We start from the raw sequence: 18,829 nt of genomic DNA on the forward strand, positions 1-18,829 counted from the left end.
ATCAAGTTATTCCACATATTACATGGATCCAAAATGGCACAATGTTATGCTAATAATAACAGATTATTTCAATGTTCTGTAAAATATAAAGTCACACTTAAACTAATGTTTAAATCCCACCAATATGCCCCTTGTTTACTGTTCTTAATCAACTGGCTCCAAACACTACCAATACCAGTGAGAGATCTGCAGCCACAAAATCTTCACTTTATTGATTTGCTGTATCCAGTTATAAAGTAAGCATTGGAAAAATGTAAAGAATTTAACAATTTACAGTCTACCCAATCATTATTATTCATGCAAAATCAATTGTCCCTTGGTTCATGCAAAATACTACTTGGAGGGAAAATTCTTTAGTTGCTTCCATATTAAAATTAAACTGGTAACATAGACCACAGTACACAGCTCACAGCAATGCTCTTGCCCACTCTGTCCCAGACGTTTTGAACTCTGCATGCATAAGATTCAGCCTGTCTTGGAATATTGGCAAAAGTAAGCTCATATGGTAAACGTCACTTGGTCAATTCCAATTTATGCGGAAGAAGAGACTGGAATATGTTGCACACTTACTATACCTTGATAGCCATCTCTCTCTAAAGGCTGCCAGTGACAAGGAGACCGAAAACTATATCGGTTCCACCAGTTCAGCCCTCGACAAACACTGGTACTGAGGTTTCATAACAAAGACCTCTAGGTCAACAAAAGTCCTAGTGTGCACAATAGTTGGCATCACCATACTCCTGTTGTGCAGTGAGACTTGGACTGTATATCAGCAACATGAAGAACTGAAGAAACTCCATCAGCAATACCTCCATCCCATTCTATGGACACCGGGTTGGCTATCGAAGAAATATCAGTGATATTGTGAAGCCATCTGTCTGAGCATCAAGATAAAACTCATGCAAAACCAACTGCAATGGAGTGAACATTATATCTAGATGGCTGAAAGGCAGGGAAATTATTGGAAAAATTTCTGAAGGACAAGATTAGTCAGCACTTGGAAAGACAGAGATTGATTAGGGTAGTCCGCATGGATTTGTTACAGGGACGAGTTTTTTGAAAAGGCGACTAAATGTATTGATGAAGGTGGTGCAGTTGAAGAGGTTTACATGGACTTCAGTAAGGCCTTTGACAGGGCCCTGTATGGAAAGCTGGTCCAAAAGGTAAGAGCTCATGGGATCTGAGGCAAGTTGGCAAACTGGATCCAAAACAGGCTTACAAGTCAGAGGCAAAAGTTGATGGTGTGGGGTTGTTTTTTGTAATTGGAAGCTGATGACCAGCAGCTACCACAGGGATCATTGCTGGGACCTTTGCTGTTTGTTACATGCATTAATTACTTGGATGTGAATGCACAAGGTATAAATAGTAAGTTTGCAGGTGACATGAAAATTGGTAATGTAGTTGATAGTGAGAAGGATGGTCTTGGATTACAGTATGTTATTGATCAGCTGGTAGATTGGGCAGAGCAATGGCAGATGAAATTTAATCCCAATAGTTGCAAGGTGATGCATTTTGGAAGGTGAAATAAGGGAAGGACATACACAATGAATGCTTGGTCCCTAGGGAGAACTGAGGAACAAAGGGACCTTGGTGTATAACTACAAAATCTCTGAAGATGGCAGTACTGGTAAATAGGGTGGTGAAGAAGACATACAGGATGCTTGCCTTCACTAGTCAGGGTGTAGAATATAGGATTAAGGAAGTTTTGTTACAACTTTATAAAACATTGGTTAGGCCACAGATGGAATACTGTGTGCAGTTCTGGTCACTGCACAATTAGATGGATGTGATTGCACTGGAGACATTGCAGAGGAGATTCGCCAGAAAATTGCTTGGGATGAAAAGTCTCAGGTGTGAGGAGAGACATGATAGGCTGGATTTGTTTTCCTTGGAGCAGAGGAGGCTGAGGGGGATCTGACTTGGATATATACAATATATGAGAAGTAAAAACAGAGTAGATCGTAAGAATCAGACTTGATTAAGATCAGAGGGCTAAATTTTAAGGATAACAGCAAGTAGTTTAGAGGGGGTCAGAGAAAAAAAATTTTCACTGAGAAGGTGATAGAAATATGGAATGTGATGCCTGACAGGGATGGTGGAGGCAGGTACTCATGCAACATTTAAAAAGCATCTGGATGAGTATTTAAAATGTCAGGGCATAGTTGGCTATAAATAGGATTTGGGTAGTTCAGTGTTTGTTGGTCAGCACAGATATAGTGGGCTGAAGGACCTGTTTCTATTTTGTATAACTCTATCTCTACTTTCACACCTCCAGTGTTCCAGGAGATAATGAGGAAAATGCTACAAAGTCACTCCAAAGATTTCTCTGAAATTTGACAGCATTGACACTTTTGACTGGGAGGAGCTTGCTACAAATCATTCAAAGTGACAACAGTGGTCCAGAAAGTTTCATGTGCTATGAGTTCTTATGCTTCAATAATGAGGCAGAGAAGAAATGGAAGCAGATTCACACTCTAGATCCTATCACTTTGTGGAAGATTATGATTTATGTACCCAAAGATCTGCAGACTGAGAATCGATCTGTCTTGTGAAGAGTCACTACAGAATTAGAGAGGTGGTAGCACACTGGTAATGTCACTGAACCAGAAACCAGTGGCTGAAAAGACTGCCCCCACTCCCCTCATCCTGTCTAAAATGTACGGGAGGAGCCTACATAGGGTACTTTAAGGGTCAACAGACAAGGGCCCGAATTATTGACTGGTCCATAAGGTTAAGTCACAGAGTTGTTAAACTGGATACAAAATTGGCTTCTTCATAGAAGACAGAAAGTAGTTGTGGAGAGGTATTTTTATGACTGGAAGTCTGTGACCATTGGTATTCTGCAAGGATCAGTGGTGGGACTTCTGTTATTTGTAATATATATGAACGATGTGGATGAAAATGTCGATGGCCTGATCAGTAAGTTTGAAGATGACATGAAAATTGGTGGAGTTGTGGATAGTGAGGAAGGTTGTCAAATGATACAGCAGGACGTAGATCAGTTAGAAAGTGGTGTGGAGAAATGGCAGATAGAGTTAAATCTGGACAAGTGTGAAGTGATGCATTTTGCAAGGTCAAATGACAGGACCCTTAGGAGACGTGATAAACAGAGAGATCTTAAGGGTGCAAGTCCACAGCTTACTGAAAGTAGCAATGCAGGTCAATAAGGTAGTGAAGAAGACATGTGGCATGCTTGCCATCATTGGTCAGGACACTAAGTGTAAAAGTTGGCAACTCATGTTGCAACTGTGTAAAACTTTAGTTAGGCCACATTTGGACATTGTGTTCAGTTCTCGTTGCCACACTACAGGAAAGATGTGCAGCCTTTGGAGAGACAGTGCAAAAGAGACTTACAAGAATGTTACCTGAATTGGAATGCATTAACTATAAGGAGAAGTTGGACAAATGTGGATTGTTTTCACTATAGCATCAGAGGTTGATAGGCACGCACAGGGTGTACAATCTCTTTCCCCGGGTTGAAATATCAAAATAATAAAGGGCATAGGTTTAAGGTGAGGGGTAGAAGTTTAAAAGGAGATGTGCAAGGTAATTTTTTTTATACAAAGGTTGATGGGTGTTGGAATGCTCTGCAACGGGAGGTGTTTGAAGCAGTTCCAATAGCAATGTTTTAAAGGCATTTAGACAGATAGATGAATAGGAAGAGGATAGAAGGATATGGGCAAGGTGCAGCCAAATGTGATTAGTTTAGAATGGCATCATGGTTGGTGCAGAAGTGGTGGGCTGAAGAGCCTGTAACTGTACTGTACTCTTACAAGGGAAAAAAAATTGGTCAATAGTAGGTTCTAGGCAGGATTTCAACTTTAACGGGTTTGCAAGTGCCAGATTAGAAAATACAGGGTGGCTACTGTCACACTTGGTTTAAGAGGTGTCAGTCAGAGGTCTCCCTTGGTAGTAATCTGGAAGGGAAAGTGGGTGTTTGAGAGGACCGTGGAGAAAGGGGGAGATGGGATCTAACTTTAAGAGGCCCCACCAATGGGACCAAGAACTTTCTCACCCATCTACCAATAGCTCATGAAAACCTTCCAGGTTAGGTGCCTGATGTAGGCCTCTTTCTCCACTGGTTGAATCCCACTAGTGGCAAGATGAGGTCATCATTAAGTGGACATTAATTGCCCACTTAAAGATCTCAATATGCTTTTTGGAAGGCATTCTGCCTGACAGCTGTTGGTAAAACAATTATGACAGCAGGAGTCATTGGGTAGGCTGTGCATAGGCTACCTGCTGGATTCCACTTGCAGCCCATCAATCAATGCCTATACTTCTACAATTGAATGGAATCTAATTTGCAACACTGCATTCAATTTCAGGTTATATTTATTTTGCACCTTTAGAAATAGTAAACCATCATAGCTCACTTCACAGAAACACTATCAAACAAAGTTTGATACCAAGCTGGATGGCAGACATGAGGACAGATGACCAAAGGTTTGGTCAAAGAAGTGGGTTTTAAGGAACATCTTGTTGGAAGACAGAGATTTGAATGAGTAGAGAGATTCTTGGGGTTACCTAGTCAGCTAAAATCATTGCCATAAGGTGTGCAACTATACAACTATGCTAAAAATGACCAAGAGACTAGAATTGGAAGAGCACAAAGATCTTGGAGCACAGTAGAATGGGAAGTGGTTAGAGATATGGGGAGGGGACAAGATAACTGTAATTCGGAAACAAGGATAAAAATTTCAAAATCAAAGGGACAGCCAATGTAGGTCAGCCAGCAAAGGAATGACAGATCAACAGGATGACAGTGAAATAAGAAATGTAGTGAAGCACTGAAGCGCCATTGATACCTTGAGCGTGTGGTGCAACAACAATTTCACTTTCCACCAAATTCACAAACACATCGTAGATGTCTGGGCGATCAGTCACCTTTAAGTCTGTGAAACCAGCTACGTAGCCTGTGTGTTGAAGTGAAAACAATTCTTAGAACTGTTATTGAACACTTAAGATATTTACCCTCTATTACAAAGGAAAAGGCAATTGTGTTTGCTAGCTGATGGCTAGATAGTTGGCAATTTGCAAGTAATTTATACATCCTTGAATTAGACAAAGGAATTTTATTATCAAGTGATAAAGTTCCAATCGTAATTAGATATTGCAGGACTAGCACAGCAAAAACTGGTTTTATTTTAGATTTGAAAAAGAAACAATATTCCTACCAGCGCAAGTCTTCAATGCCTCTAGTTCATTTTGAATTAAGTGCACATAGGGATGAAGTATTGACCAATCCTGCCTATGCCAAGCCAATGTAGGCAAGGTCCTGGAATACAAAGTAAAATAAATATCTGTCACACTTCTCTGTCACCGTACCTTGAAATGACAAATTTTTATTTGAAGAACAGAGAACCAAAGCCAGTGATTTTGCTCTGTTCTTCCTGCCTTCTCTACAAGTGCAAGAGTTAGGGGTCTACAAGCAAAGGCCATTTTCTGCAGTATTACCTTCTAGAGGATAAGTTGTAGCACTATCACAAAAACTACATCAAATGGACTGAAGTGAGTTCAAGAAGACAGTTCATTACCACTTGCACAAAGGTAACTAGGGACAAGCAATAAAAATGTATGCCCAATCAATAACTCTCACATGACATGAATGAATTTTTAAAATGTTTACATTTAGTGTGGCTCAGCATTTTCCATTAAAATCGCAGGAAATGGTTCAGAGATAAAGCAATGGAAAGATTAATTTCTAGTTGTCATGGCAGGCAAAGTAGGAAGTTTAGGAGATGTGGACTATATCACGCAAACACAGCAAAACACTATGTACCACCCCATGTGTTGATTTTACCTGGTAAACTCCTGCAATGCTTCTATACGTGGGTGGTACACCACAATCCGCTTCTTTAAAATAAGTGCAGTGTACAGGATAATGGTTTCCATTCCAAACTGATTTACTACATCTGGTTAAAAAAATGCATTTTATTGGAGACAAAAATTTCCCAATTTGTTTCAGTTTTATACAATAATATCGCACAGTGCAAGATAAGGCTATCAATAAAAGTCAAAAAATCTTAGCCACCCTGAAAAGAATCATTTGATGCCAATATGATTTTCACTTTGTGTTGAGTTCATAGTTCACCCTATAGTTCACCAGATAGAGGCCATATGGCCCATTGATTATGCACCAACCCACCAAAAAAATTCCATCCAGACCCACAGCCCCACATTTCCCATAGCTAATCCACCTAACCTGTGCATTCAGGGGGAGCTCATTTCATTCTTGGCCAATCTACCTAAACTGCATATCTTTGGACCATGGGATGAAACTGGAGCACACAGCAGAAACCCACAAACTCAGGGAGAGAGTGTGTAAACTCCACACAGACAGTCACCACAGGCTGGAATTGAACCCAGGTCTGCTGACCACTGTGCCACCCAGTTATGTAGTTTCAGTGAAGGGTTGAGTTGAGGTACAAGTACTTCGCGGCACAGTTGACTATGCTTACAACTCATGGTTGCTGTCCATTTTCACTGCTGAAATATTTGCATATGTGGAAGTCTAGTGTGGTCAGAACTGAGTTAGTCCATAATGTTCTTCAAGGTCATGTCACACTTGCTACTTAAGCTGCTATGTCAAGAATTGTAATTTTTTAAACCATTCTTTGATGAAGATGTATGCAAAAGTGGAGGACCACCATTTATTGCCTAACAGTCCTTGAAAAAGTGATGGTGAGCCATATTCTTGAATACAAGTGAGTGAAAATTTCAGAGAACAGTTACAAATCAATCACATTTGTGTGTGTGTCTGGTATACAGCAAACTTGGTAAGGGCAGCAAATTTCCTTTCTTAAAAGATATTAGTGAATCTGACAGCTTTTTAATACATTGTTCAATAATACTGATAGTTTTTTTTAAATGTCCAAATTAATTCAATTTAAATTCCGTAGCTGCCATGATGGCATTTGAACTTGTGTTTCTGGATGGTTAATTCAGAATTAACCATTCTTAAGCACTATTCTATAGAATCCCTAGGTGAATGTGAGTGTGAGAGGTATCAGAGGGCAGCTGATATTCATCTACTTTCAAGAGAAACTATGTGCAAAAACAGATATTTAACAATGGAAAATAGGACATCATTTGTAAAACAATTAAGTTAAAATGAAATCAGTACAAAAAGTAACAACTGTGCTAATAAGATATAAGAATATGTTTGGAGTAGAGGTCCCATTATTTGTAACAATTATAAGCTACCATTTTTTGACACAATAGCTAACTATGTCGATCGTTTAAACATCTGCTTGGCAGGAAGTTGAACAGTACTGTATTTAACAGAAATGTTGAATTCAATACAGATCGTACATAATATCATCAGACCCAAAACGTTAACTTTGTTTTTTCTTCACAGATGCTGCCAAACCTGTTGTGTTTTTCCAACAATTTCTGTTTTTGTTTATGCATTAATGTAAGTGACCATATTTACCCAAAAAATAAATGTATTCCCATATAGCCCACATTCCTTGTTGCAGAGGAACAAGTGGATGAAAGGAACAAATTCTTACCCTCACAAACTGTCCTTTTAAGAATTAAATGTTGCCCAAACCTCATGGTTACTGCAGTTTTCCAGGAAAATGCACATGGCATAAAAAAAACCCAACAGAAAGAGCAGACTAGGACAGAGAGCATTATCTCTGGAAAGGATTGACACCAACTGAAATAACTCCACAAAGCCTGGTATCCTGACACTTAAGTTATCTTTATTTACACATGGCGAGTCCATGGTACTGTCCAGCTCCTTAAGAGTCAGCTCTCAAAGTGAAGAGGAAGTTTGACTCTCCTTTTTATATCTGTCAGCCAGGGCTCTCTGATTGGACCTGATTAACCCCAATCAGGGAACTCATCCTCTATGAGGTCAACCTGGCTGACTTCTTTACAATCACTACATCAACCACACTCAATACTTAGAAATTTATATTAATATGATAACTCAAAGCATAACATTTTCTTGTGTTTACCTTTAATGGATCCAGCAAGATATGCTTTTCTTGCATCATAATCCTTCATAAGAAACGACCCATTCTCTTCGCTTTGACAAATGCCATTGGTAAGAACAGAAATGTAACCTTCCATCATCCTGGCTGGATTACCATATTTCATGTACATCCTTCAGAAAAATTAAAATGTTTGGAGCTGATAATCACATTTATGAGAAAATATATGTTTTTTTTTAATAATTGGAATGCTATTGAAATTTATAGAAAAATTCTAATTATTCTCATCTGGAAAGATTTTTTTAAGTGAGAATCACTTTTCAGAATCAAAGATTAATGTTTCTAAATTGCAAAGAACAACACCGTTTTTAGATTAAAGTTTCTGACTTTGAAATTGAGCTCTCTGTATCCTATATAATGCTTAGTTAAAATCCTGGAATTTCCTCTGCAACTGCAGAACAAGCGTTTCAACTGTTGAAGAACTCGATTCACCACCACCTTCTCAAGGGCATTTGGGGATAGGCAAATATTGCTGTTCTTGCAAATTTCACAAAAATCCCATGAATGAACACAAAATATCACGTGCATGTGCAATTTGATTCCAAGTTGTATCAATTATGTATTATTGATACAATTGGACGATACTTTACATGCAGTTCAGAAACCCATGATATCATTATGTTGTAGTGCATAATATAGTCCGTAGAGAACAAAGTAAGTGACTATGTGGTAAAGCTATAATAAACTGCATTACAAGATAGCAGCACAAAAATGACTGTTAGATACTGTTGCCATATTATGGTATCAATCAGTATCAATTTGTCCATAACTGATGCAAGCTTGAAGCTAGGTAAAACTCCAAAGGTGTATCGCATTAGGAACCATAGATCCAAAGTTATCATTTCTCCCTTGGGGGTTATATCTCACACATACCATGTTTCAAACTAGCATATCCTATATCACAAAACATTATTTAATTAAATAAATCTATTTAATTTGTATATTAATGAACCAATATTGTTTGCTTCCATTGTCTCTCTAGAATGCCTACATATAGATGTACCACTTGTACACAGAAAATAATGGTCTGATAATTATGGGTTGCAGGAATGGTGTGAATGAAGCTGAAAGCAGTCAAAGAATTCAGTCCTTAAGAAGGGTAATACCCGAAATGTTGACTGCTCCTTTCCTCCAGATGCTGCCTGGACTGCTGTGTTCTCCCAGCCTCCTGTTTGTCTACCTTGGATTTTAGCATCTGCAGTTTTTTAGTCTCTCACCAAAGACTTCAGCAAGGCCAGGAAGTTCTGCTCATTTGATCTCATCTTTGTTTGTAGCTCTGCCTCCTAACCAGCAGTTCGGAAAACAGACAGCCTGGCCATTAAGCCAGCAACTGCAACTGTCATTGAGTGCTTCAGGTCCTTTAAGAATCAAGAACCCCACCTCCTTCCTTGTGAGTTGCCAGTCAGAGGGCTGATAACTCTTCGGTTCCAGCAGTATCATGAGGAATGATATCCATTACTAACTGAAGTCAGTCTGTGGTGAAGATAATGGAGGCCTAAGACTGATGGGTGGTGTGGAGGCTCACTGAGACTTGGTATACAGGTCCTCGTATATTGTTGGGGGTGGGGGGGGGGGTCGGTTTATTGTTAAATGCATTTAGGGAAGATCTTACAGTAATTTTTTGCATCTATAACCACTGGTTCCCAATGAGTTAAGTCCTTCTCACCTAAGCCCAGAAGGAGACTGCCATCTTTTACTTTGTGACCTATCTGTGTAACATAAGGATACCTTCCACTTAAGAACCTCAACGGTGGATTTTTGGGGAGAACCACCCGCAATCTTATGTCCCTAACGTAATCAAAGAATTCAAGAAAAAACTCTATGCCCTGCTTTTTATCCTAATTCTATGCTCTCTCTCCATCCTTACCAGCTTACTCCTAAGGGTGTAATTTGATTCCACTCAAGGAACACCAAGGGAGTTTTTTACTTCTCAAAGCCTGGAGTCCCTACCTCTGCTTTACTGCTGAGTTTCCTGACATTTGGGAAACGAGTTAGTTAATTTCAAGTTGGGCTCCCAATTGCATTCTAGGAGCTCAATATCTGTATTAATAAGCATCTCACCTTATTATGCCAGAGGAGATAAATGCACCCAAATCTGTCAAGAGTAAAACTAACAATGATGCAAGCACAGCATGTTGGGTTAAAGTTATGTGTCTTTCATTATTGAATTAGATTAGATTCTCTACAGTGTGGAAACAAGTCCACACTGCCCCTTGGAGCAACCCACCCAGACCCATCCCCCAATAACCCACACACCCCTGAACACTATGGGCAATTTAGCATGGCCAATACACCTAGCCTGCACATCTTTGGACTGTGGGAGGAAACTGGAGCACCCAGAGAAAACCCATGCAAACACGGGGAGAATGTGCAAACTCCGTACAGACAGTTGCCCAAGGCTGGAATCGAACCCAGGTCCCTGGCGCTGTGAGGCTGCAGTGCTAACCACTGAACCACCGTGCCGCACCTGTAGTGTAATCATTCTTCACCCCCACCCATGAATTTCATATGCAATTTTCTCCCAAGCCATTGTTGCTAGAGGGGATGTTAATATCAAATAGTTTTCAATGTATCCCCCTTCAAGGACAGACATATCCTGCCTAACTTATCTAATTCATCATTTTATCTTTCTTGTTATTAAGACTAAGCAAGTTGACTGTTATACTTCTCACATTCCAACACTGAAACGTTTATGAAATGTTAGTTAAGTGTAATGCTATTATTTAGGATGTCCTGAGGTTAAAAAGGTACTACGTAAATGAACATTCTCTTCCTCGTTAAAAGTTGCTTAAATATTTTGTGGGTTTTTTTGCATATAAACTGGTAAGTTATAATTATTTTAGCTGTGAGCCAGTGAGCATTTGAAATTTACTGGGCAAAATAGCACAGATGGTGGTGAAGTTGTAATGTTACGAGACTGGTAACCCAGAGGAGCCAAAACGTGTTCCAATTGTAAAGTTAGCCTCAGTAATTATGACTGGGAATCTATCATCAATTGATTTAAAGACTTCTCTGCTTCACTAATATCCTTTAAGGAGAAAATTTACCATCCTTGCTTGGCCTGGCTTACATGTGGCTCCAGATCTGCAGTAATGTGGTTCACTCTTAGATGCCTAGAAAGCCATTCAGGTGAAAGGTAATCAGGAATGGCAACAAATGTTGGCATTGCCAGTGATGTTGATATCTCATTGGAAGACATTCCATGTGAAACATTCAACTAGATTTATAAATAGTTTGATGTAATGTGCAACATGTTTTCAGAATTTCTAACTCACCGACACAATACTCTCCCAAATGATGCATATTTCTCTGGGTTAAAGTCTTTGGCAGTTAGAACTAAAGAAAAATGGGTCACCTATGGTAAAAATGAAAAATAAGATAAATAATATTTAATGCTCATCACTGTCACATTTATAGTTGTATTTCAATTCTTAAGTTTTGTGCAAAATGAGAAATAGAGCTTAAGAATGCAATTTAATATGGCGAATAATATCATATATTTCTCCATATTCATGCTGCCATTTTACATAGTATTGACATCACATGACGAATGGTTTGTTGTGTTCATTAAAATGATTCACATCTTGGTTGTGATAGTTATCCTATTGATTTAATTCCTTGACTCATCCTCTGAAAAGAAGGAACAAGTAACATTTCCAAATCTTAATTCAAGGCCTTTCAGAAGTAAAGTTGTTCTGATCAATACAAAAATATTAACCAAGCAGCTTTTGTAAGTCACCAACAGTTGTGCGTGAGTGATATACACAGATTAATTTTCCATTCAATATCATCAGGATGTACCATGTGCATTTTTACTGAAACACCAAATCTTATCCATCATTAAAAGCTGCAATACCCCCAACCTCCTCCTCATTCACTGAAAACCTTATTCACATATTTGTCACCAAGCTTTTTGACTTTTCCAAGGCTTTGCACTCCAGCTCTTGAACTCCACCCTTTATCCCAAAACCTGGCCACCATTAAACTTCTGGCTTTGTGAACCTTCTACATGTTAGCTCAATCTGACTATTTTCATCTTCTGTAGCAAAAGCTCAAACACATTAATTTCTGTATCTTTGTTCCTTTGAACAACAACATAGTCTATAATCGAGGATCATGCAACATAGAGTTTGACTGACAGACAATTTCGTTAGTCATCCAGATTAGGTTCTGGTAAAGCAGACCGACACCACACATCATTGTTATACGAATCACTCTGTCTTTCTGCAATACAAGACAGCCTTCAGAAGCAGCTTAGTAAAGATTTATTAGCTAATGTACCAAAGATTTATTTTTAAATTTCCTTTCCAAAAACGAACGAGTCAAAAACTGAAAAGTTGCTGCTTACTTGTAGGTGCACACGTCACCTTTTCTCCTCTTTCATAACAAAAACAAAGGAGCTGCAAATGATCGACTCCTAAATTTTAATTAATAACTCCACAAACGGGGCAATTTTGGGGCTAATTGTTGTTTTTGTCTATACTTCCAAACTCTAAATCAAAACCGTACTCGCAATAAGGATGAAGATTTTTTGTGATATTGTGTGCGAAAGAAATTTCTGATGTCTCCAGGTTGTTGAGAAGTCAACCTATTCAGAAGTCTTGAGTAAGTTCATTCTTCAACCAAATTCACCTATGGTTCTGGCTGGCTGACTCTTCCAAATTTGCTTTCTCCTTGTAGTGAGCTCTACCTTTTATCTATTTAATGTCACCCTGGGTGAGAACCTGGGAACAAATCAGCTTGTATGTAGCACATGGAGAATGAGACTAACAGTTAGGAAGAAAAGAATGTCTGTCCTCAGATTAAAACAAATCCATAAAGTGCTGTATACCTTTAACAATGTGGTGGAATCCTGGACTTGTGTGGTTGTGATGTAATACCAGATTCTTTTAAACTGGCCAAAGACAAAGGTGTGAAGGACATCGTTTTCATCAGAAAGGCAGCATTTCCTCAAAAGCAGCTCGCGGAGTTCTGTTGTGACAGTAGGGTAGCACCACACCCACAGTGCATCACCATTTGTATCTTTTTCTAAGGAAGGAAGGACATTCATTGTGAGAATATGAAACAGCAGTACTGAAGTGGTAAAAATGCATTTTACATAAACACTGTCATGAAATTCACCTTTAAAGCAGCAGCTCCACATTCCATATTGATACACTTTTAAAAATCAATACATTGTGAAGAATTGTATGCATGTCCACAATGATTCTTAACAATTTTTATAAATGTACATTAGAAAGCATTCTATCCGGGTGCATTGCAGCTGGGTATGGCAACTGCTTTGCCCAAGACGCCAAGAAATTATAGGATGTGGAAGCTTTGGAAAGGGTGCAAAGGAGATTTACTAGGATGTTGCCTGGTTTGGAGGAAAGGTCTTACGAGGAAAGGCTGAGGAACTTGAGACTGTTTTCATTAGCGAGAAGAAGGTTGAGAGGTGACTTAATTGAAACATATAAAATAATCAGAGGGTTAGATAGGGTGGATAGGGAGAGCCTTTCTCCTAGGATGGTGACGGCCAGCACGAGGGGGCATAGCTTTAAATTGAGGGGTGAAAGATATAGGACAGATGTCAGAGGTAGTTTCTTTACTCAGAACGTAGTAAGGAAATGGAAGGCTTTGCCTGCAACGGTAGTAGATTCACCAACTTTAGGTACATTTAAGTCGTCATTGGACAAGCATATGGACGTACATGGAATAGTGTAGGTTAGACGGGCTTCAGATCGGTATGACAGGTCAGCACAACATCGAGGGCCGAAGGGCCTGTACTGTGCTGTAATGTTCTATGTACAGCCCAGTCCATCTTTCAAACCAGCCTTCCACCCATTGACTTTGTCTGTACTTCATGCTGCCTTGGGAAAGCAGCCAGCATAATCAAAGACCCCTCCCACCCCGGTTACACACTCTTCCATTGGGCAAAAGATAATGAAGTTTGAAAACATATACCTATAGATTCAAGGACAGCTTCTCCCCCACTTATCAGACTTTTGAATGGACCTCTCACATATTAAAGTTGATCTTCCTCTGTAGCTGTAACACTGTATTCTCCATTCTGTTCTATTACTGTGATGTACTGGATAGCATGCAAAATAATATTCTTATTGTATCTGTACATGTGACAATAATCAAAACAAATCAAGTGTCGTAGCCTCTTCTGCGGTCGAATCACTGAATGTACTGAAAGGATTCATACAACTATGTTGAGCTCTCTCTTTAATGGTTATCTCTGCACGATTTATCAGGGATCAAACAGTCAGATTCAGAACGTCTCTGGTGCCTTTAATTATAAAGTGTGTCCACAAAATGTGAATACAGAAGTATGATTTAGTGTTTCAACAGGGTTATGAGCTACAAAACTCAACCTGTGACAATCTTACAGTACAGTTCTTTATCAATCAATGATAATAAAATGTGAGGCTGGATGAACACAGCAGGCCAAGCAGCATCTCAGGAGCACAAAAGCTGACGTTTCGGGCCTAGACCCTTCATCAGAGAGGGGGATGGGGGGAGGGAACTGGAATAAATAGGGAGAGAGGGGGAGGCGGACCGAAGATGGAGAGTAAAGAAGATAGGTGGAGAGAGTGTAGGTGGGGAGGTAGGGAGGGGATAGGTCAGTCCAGGGAAGAGAGATTCCCTGAGGTTGGTCCGGAGGGAGGAGGGTAACTTCTTCAGGTTAGGCATCCCTGGAAGAGGCTTCGCAGTGAGGTTAAAATAGTATCAGAGATAATGGGGACTGCAGATGCTGGAGATTCCAAGATAATAAAATGTGAGGCTGGATGAACACAGCAGGCCAAGCAGCATCTCAGGAGCACAAAAGCTGACGTTTCGGGCCTAGACCCTTCATCAGAGAGGGGGATGGGGGGAGGGAACTGGAATAAATAGGGAGAGAGGGGGAGGCGGACCGAAGACGGAGAGTAAAGAAGATAGGTGGAGAGAGTGTAGGTGGGGAGGTAGGGAGGGGATAGGTCAGTCCAGGGAAGAGAGATTCCCTGAGGTTGGTCCGGAGGGAGGAGGGTAACTTCTTCAGGTTAGGCATCCCTGGAAGAGGCTTCGCAGTGAGGTTAAAATAGTATCAGAGATAATGGGGACTGCAGATGCTGGAGATTCCAAGATAATAAAATGTGAGGCTGGATGAACACAGCAGGCCAAGCAGCATCTCAGGAGCACAAAAGCTGACGTTTCGGGCCTAGACCCTTCATCAGAGAGGGGGATGGGGGGAGGGAACTGGAATAAATAGGGAGAGAGGGGGAGGCGGACCGAAGATGGAGAGTAAAGAAGATAGGTGGAGAGAGTGTAGGTGGGGAGGTAGGGAGGGGATAGGTCAGTCCAGGGAAGAGAGATTCCCTGAGGTTGGTCCGGAGGGAGGAGGGTAACTTCTTCAGGTTAGGCATCCCTGGAAGAGGCTTCGCAGTGAGGTTAAAATAGTATCAGAGATAATGGGGACTGCAGATGCTGGAGATTCCAAGATAATAAAATGTGAGGCTGGATGAACACAGCAGGCCAAGCAGCATCAGCATCAATCAGTTTGTTTTCCATTAGGGGAAGGAGAGAAAGACAATTTTAAAATATGAATGTCACTTTTTAAAGAGCGATGGCATCTTCCAGAGTTGTACAATTCCTGGGGTCGGGGCAGACATCAAAGCAGTCGGTAGGGAGTAATGGAGAATCGAGTGCTCCGCGAATTAGTACCAAGTTTTAAGGTGATTCTGACCACGGCAGTGTCTCGTTTGCTCTACGAAACAAGTATCGAAAAAACTGCAGGAACAGGCCCTCAATCCTCGGTATTAATCTGCATCATGTGACCGAATAGGAAACACGGAAATCCCATTTTTAACATGAATGTTTACAATGCATCAACTGCTTCGACGTAGGAGACAAAACGCGTAGATCACACATGCGAATGTGTTGTTATTCAATAATAAAATCCGCTGAATGCAATCTGTAAGAAACGCGATATTTCTTCAAGAAATAGGGGAAAGGGCAGGCCAATGTGCGAAATGTAGTCCTTGTATAAATTTATAAAAAAGGGACAGCAGCATCTCTCATTCGTCACCCTGTTAGGACAGCAGGATGTAATTGTACATACAATCCCAATTCCTATCTGTGGACTCTTACCGACCAACCCCACGCTCAGCATCGGAGGCGTCTCTGCCATAGTCTGTCCAACGCGTCAGCAGCTCCGTTTCTATAAATGAATGGGGAAACACTCCCTCCGAATATATCTTCAACAGGAATTGAACAATAAATCACTACAGATTGAAATGAAACTGTTGCTGTACTTTGCTAACTGTAGCTATCACTGAGCTGCTATACTAATACAATGTCTATACAATGTAACTAGCAACACAAACACTGTTCATCTCAGTTAATTTTACAAAATGCGGGTTCTGTCACTAATTTGCCGCTACTAAACTTAATGTAAACTTAGTACAACTGTTACTCTTTCGCTTTCTTTTATTTCGGAAGGGTTTTTTTAGATCAAAAATGCAAACAGCATTTCCTCCCTCTTATCTTTCAGGACCTCCGGCTTCACATTAAAACCCGTCCGACTGTCACTGAGGGGATTGTGTCAGGACTTCACACAGAGGGTGGTGCGTTTATGAATGAGCTATCAGACGAAGTGGTAGAGGCTGGTACAATTACTACATTTAAAAGGCACCTGGATGGGTATATGATAAGAAGGATTTAGAGGGACGTGGGCCAAATACTGGCAAATGGAACTAGATTAATTTAGGATATCTGGTCAGCATGGACGAGTTGATCTGAAGGATGTGTTTCCGTCCTACACAATTCTATGACTCTATGCCTGAGGTCACTGGACAGAGACGTGCAAAGAATAATGTAGAACACACTCTCAAGGACCTAAACCTTTACGACAAAAGGATATTTTGAACTTTGTTTTCTGTTTGAGTAATCTTACACTGAATACTCCGAATCAAAATGAAGCCCATCATTGGCGTAAATAAGACAATTACAAAAATTTATTCTCAGGTGGTAGGCATCATCGGTCAGGCCAACATTTATTCCCCATCCCTAATTGCCCAGAGGGTAGTTGAATGTCAAACACGTTGCTGTGAGTCTGGAGTAATGGGTCGGCCAGGCGAGGTGCTCCTATGATGCCTCTTGGCCGGCTGTGTTCACCCAGTTCTACACCTTATTATCTCAGGTAGGGATGGTAGTTTCCTTCCCTTAAAAAACATTAGTGACCAGATGGTAACACAGTGTGGAGTTGGAGGAACACAGCAGGCCAGGTAGCATCAGAGGAGCAGGAAAGTTAATGTTCAGGTCTGGACTCTTCTCTAGAAATTTCTGAAGAAGGGTCCCGACCTGAAATGTCAACTTTCCTGCTCCTCTATGCTACCTGGCCTGCTGTGTTCCTGCAGCTACACGCTGTGTTATATCTGACTCCAGCATCTGTAGTTCTTACTATCTCTGAGTGAACTAGATGTTTTTTTTCCAACAATTGACAATAGTTTCAGAGTTACTATTAGACTCCTAATTGCAGATATTTATTGAATTCAAATTTCATCATCTGCCTTGACAGGATTCAAACCCAGACTGCCAGAGTATGACCAGGGTCACTGGATTAATAGTGGACCTATAATACCACTAGGCCATCATGTCCCCACTAACAAAAAGTACACTGCAGTTCCATTAGCACCCAAAAAAGGGTCCCATTGCAACAACTGTTTCTAGCATATTCTGACAAGTGCATCCCACATTAATTCCCAATGTCAAAATGAGCTGTTTAAAATATTGTTTAAGATATCAGAGAAATAACATGAAACATCTTTGTATACTGGCTCCTAAAAAAAGGGAAGCTGAGAACTCTTCAGAATTTAATTGTCTTCTCGTACCCGCTACATATTAAAATATGTTGTTGTTATTTAATAATACAAAGTATAAATGAAATGACCAGCAGTTTATGTATAGGCGCTTGGTCAGATACCATTTTGTTTACATAATCTAGCTCAGCGGTCTCCAAACCTTTAAGGTTAATATCACTATTTAAGTGCAACCAGGATCTACCTTGAAGAATAAAATCAAACAAACATTTTATTTTTAGGGATATGTAAATCTAAAGCCAAGTATAAATAATTATTGATTTGTAATTTATTCATCAAGTCTCATGTGACATCTATGACTGCCAGTGCTTTGAAATCAGGTTTGTAATCTATCACTAATCTATTGTCAGGATTTGTTTCTAGGGTTTATGATAAGCTTGCATTGATTGGATATTGGATGTGGGACATAGCAGCATTTCCCATATTTTTGTGGCCATGCCCCACATTTTTCTTTGTCCTGCATGGTTGTGTTGGATAAGCTGGACTAAGCTCTGACACCCCCTTATGCACCTGCTCTCTCTCAAGGAGAATTAAATTGATAATATCCATTTATAAAATCATTGAAATCAGCACATTCTTTTAAAAAATGTAACAGACTGACATTCCAAACAGCAAGACTTACTGCATGATACTCTTACAAAATATCAATACAATCAATTTAAATTGAAGTTGTAGATTGTAATTATTTAAGGAAAATAAACTTGTTCATCTGTAGAATACCAGAGTATTATACTACTGAAAATAAATATTTTCCAAACTTGTCTGCATTCAAAAGAAAAACATCAAAATGTACATTATGTTGACATTCATTGTTTATCACTAATTGCTATGAAAAACAGTGGTGTGGCTTTTCTTGAAATACTAAAGTCTATACATTTATTTGTAATAGTAGTTGAATATATCTGAGTGCCTTATTGGACTACTTCGCTTGGTTAAGAATCAAACATTCCAGTGTGAGACCACAGTCATCATTATGTCAAACTA

The 18,829-nt window shown here is 39.8% G+C and overlaps 2 protein-coding genes across 4 annotated transcripts in view; one reads left to right on the forward strand and one right to left on the reverse strand.

Annotated features, from left to right (window-relative positions):
- sfxn4 (sideroflexin 4) overlaps positions 1-16,536 on the forward strand; it is a 56,787-nt gene extending 40,251 nt beyond the window's left edge. The window contains exon 15 of one of the 2 annotated variants that reach the window (XR_009446964.1): positions 16,519-16,536. The gene's annotated coding sequence lies outside the window, so the exon portion shown is untranslated. Of the gene's footprint in view, positions 1-9,050; positions 9,541-16,518 lie in introns of those variants that run through there. The other variant, XR_007249569.2, reaches the window with a different exon arrangement.
- The window catches only part of dennd10 (DENN domain containing 10), a 29,049-nt gene that overhangs the window by 9,034 nt on the left and 1,186 nt on the right, over positions 1-18,829 (reverse strand). For both annotated transcript variants that reach the window (XM_059653028.1, XM_048551222.2), the window contains exons 2-8: positions 16,116-16,222; positions 12,835-13,031; positions 11,279-11,358; positions 7,968-8,116; positions 5,804-5,915; positions 5,178-5,278; positions 4,809-4,916 (exon numbers count right to left, since the gene is read on the reverse strand). In XM_059653028.1, coding sequence (XP_059509011.1) covers positions 4,809-4,916; positions 5,178-5,278; positions 5,804-5,915; positions 7,968-8,116; positions 11,279-11,358; positions 12,835-13,031; positions 16,116-16,155 — 787 coding nt within the window. In that variant the 5' untranslated portion in view covers positions 16,156-16,222. The remainder of the gene's footprint in view (positions 1-4,808; positions 4,917-5,177; positions 5,279-5,803; positions 5,916-7,967; positions 8,117-11,278; positions 11,359-12,834; positions 13,032-16,115; positions 16,223-18,829) is intronic.

This window comes from Stegostoma tigrinum, chromosome 20, assembly GCF_030684315.1.
Source record: "Stegostoma tigrinum isolate sSteTig4 chromosome 20, sSteTig4.hap1, whole genome shotgun sequence".
NCBI classification, from domain to species: Eukaryota; Metazoa; Chordata; class Chondrichthyes; order Orectolobiformes; family Stegostomatidae; genus Stegostoma; species Stegostoma tigrinum.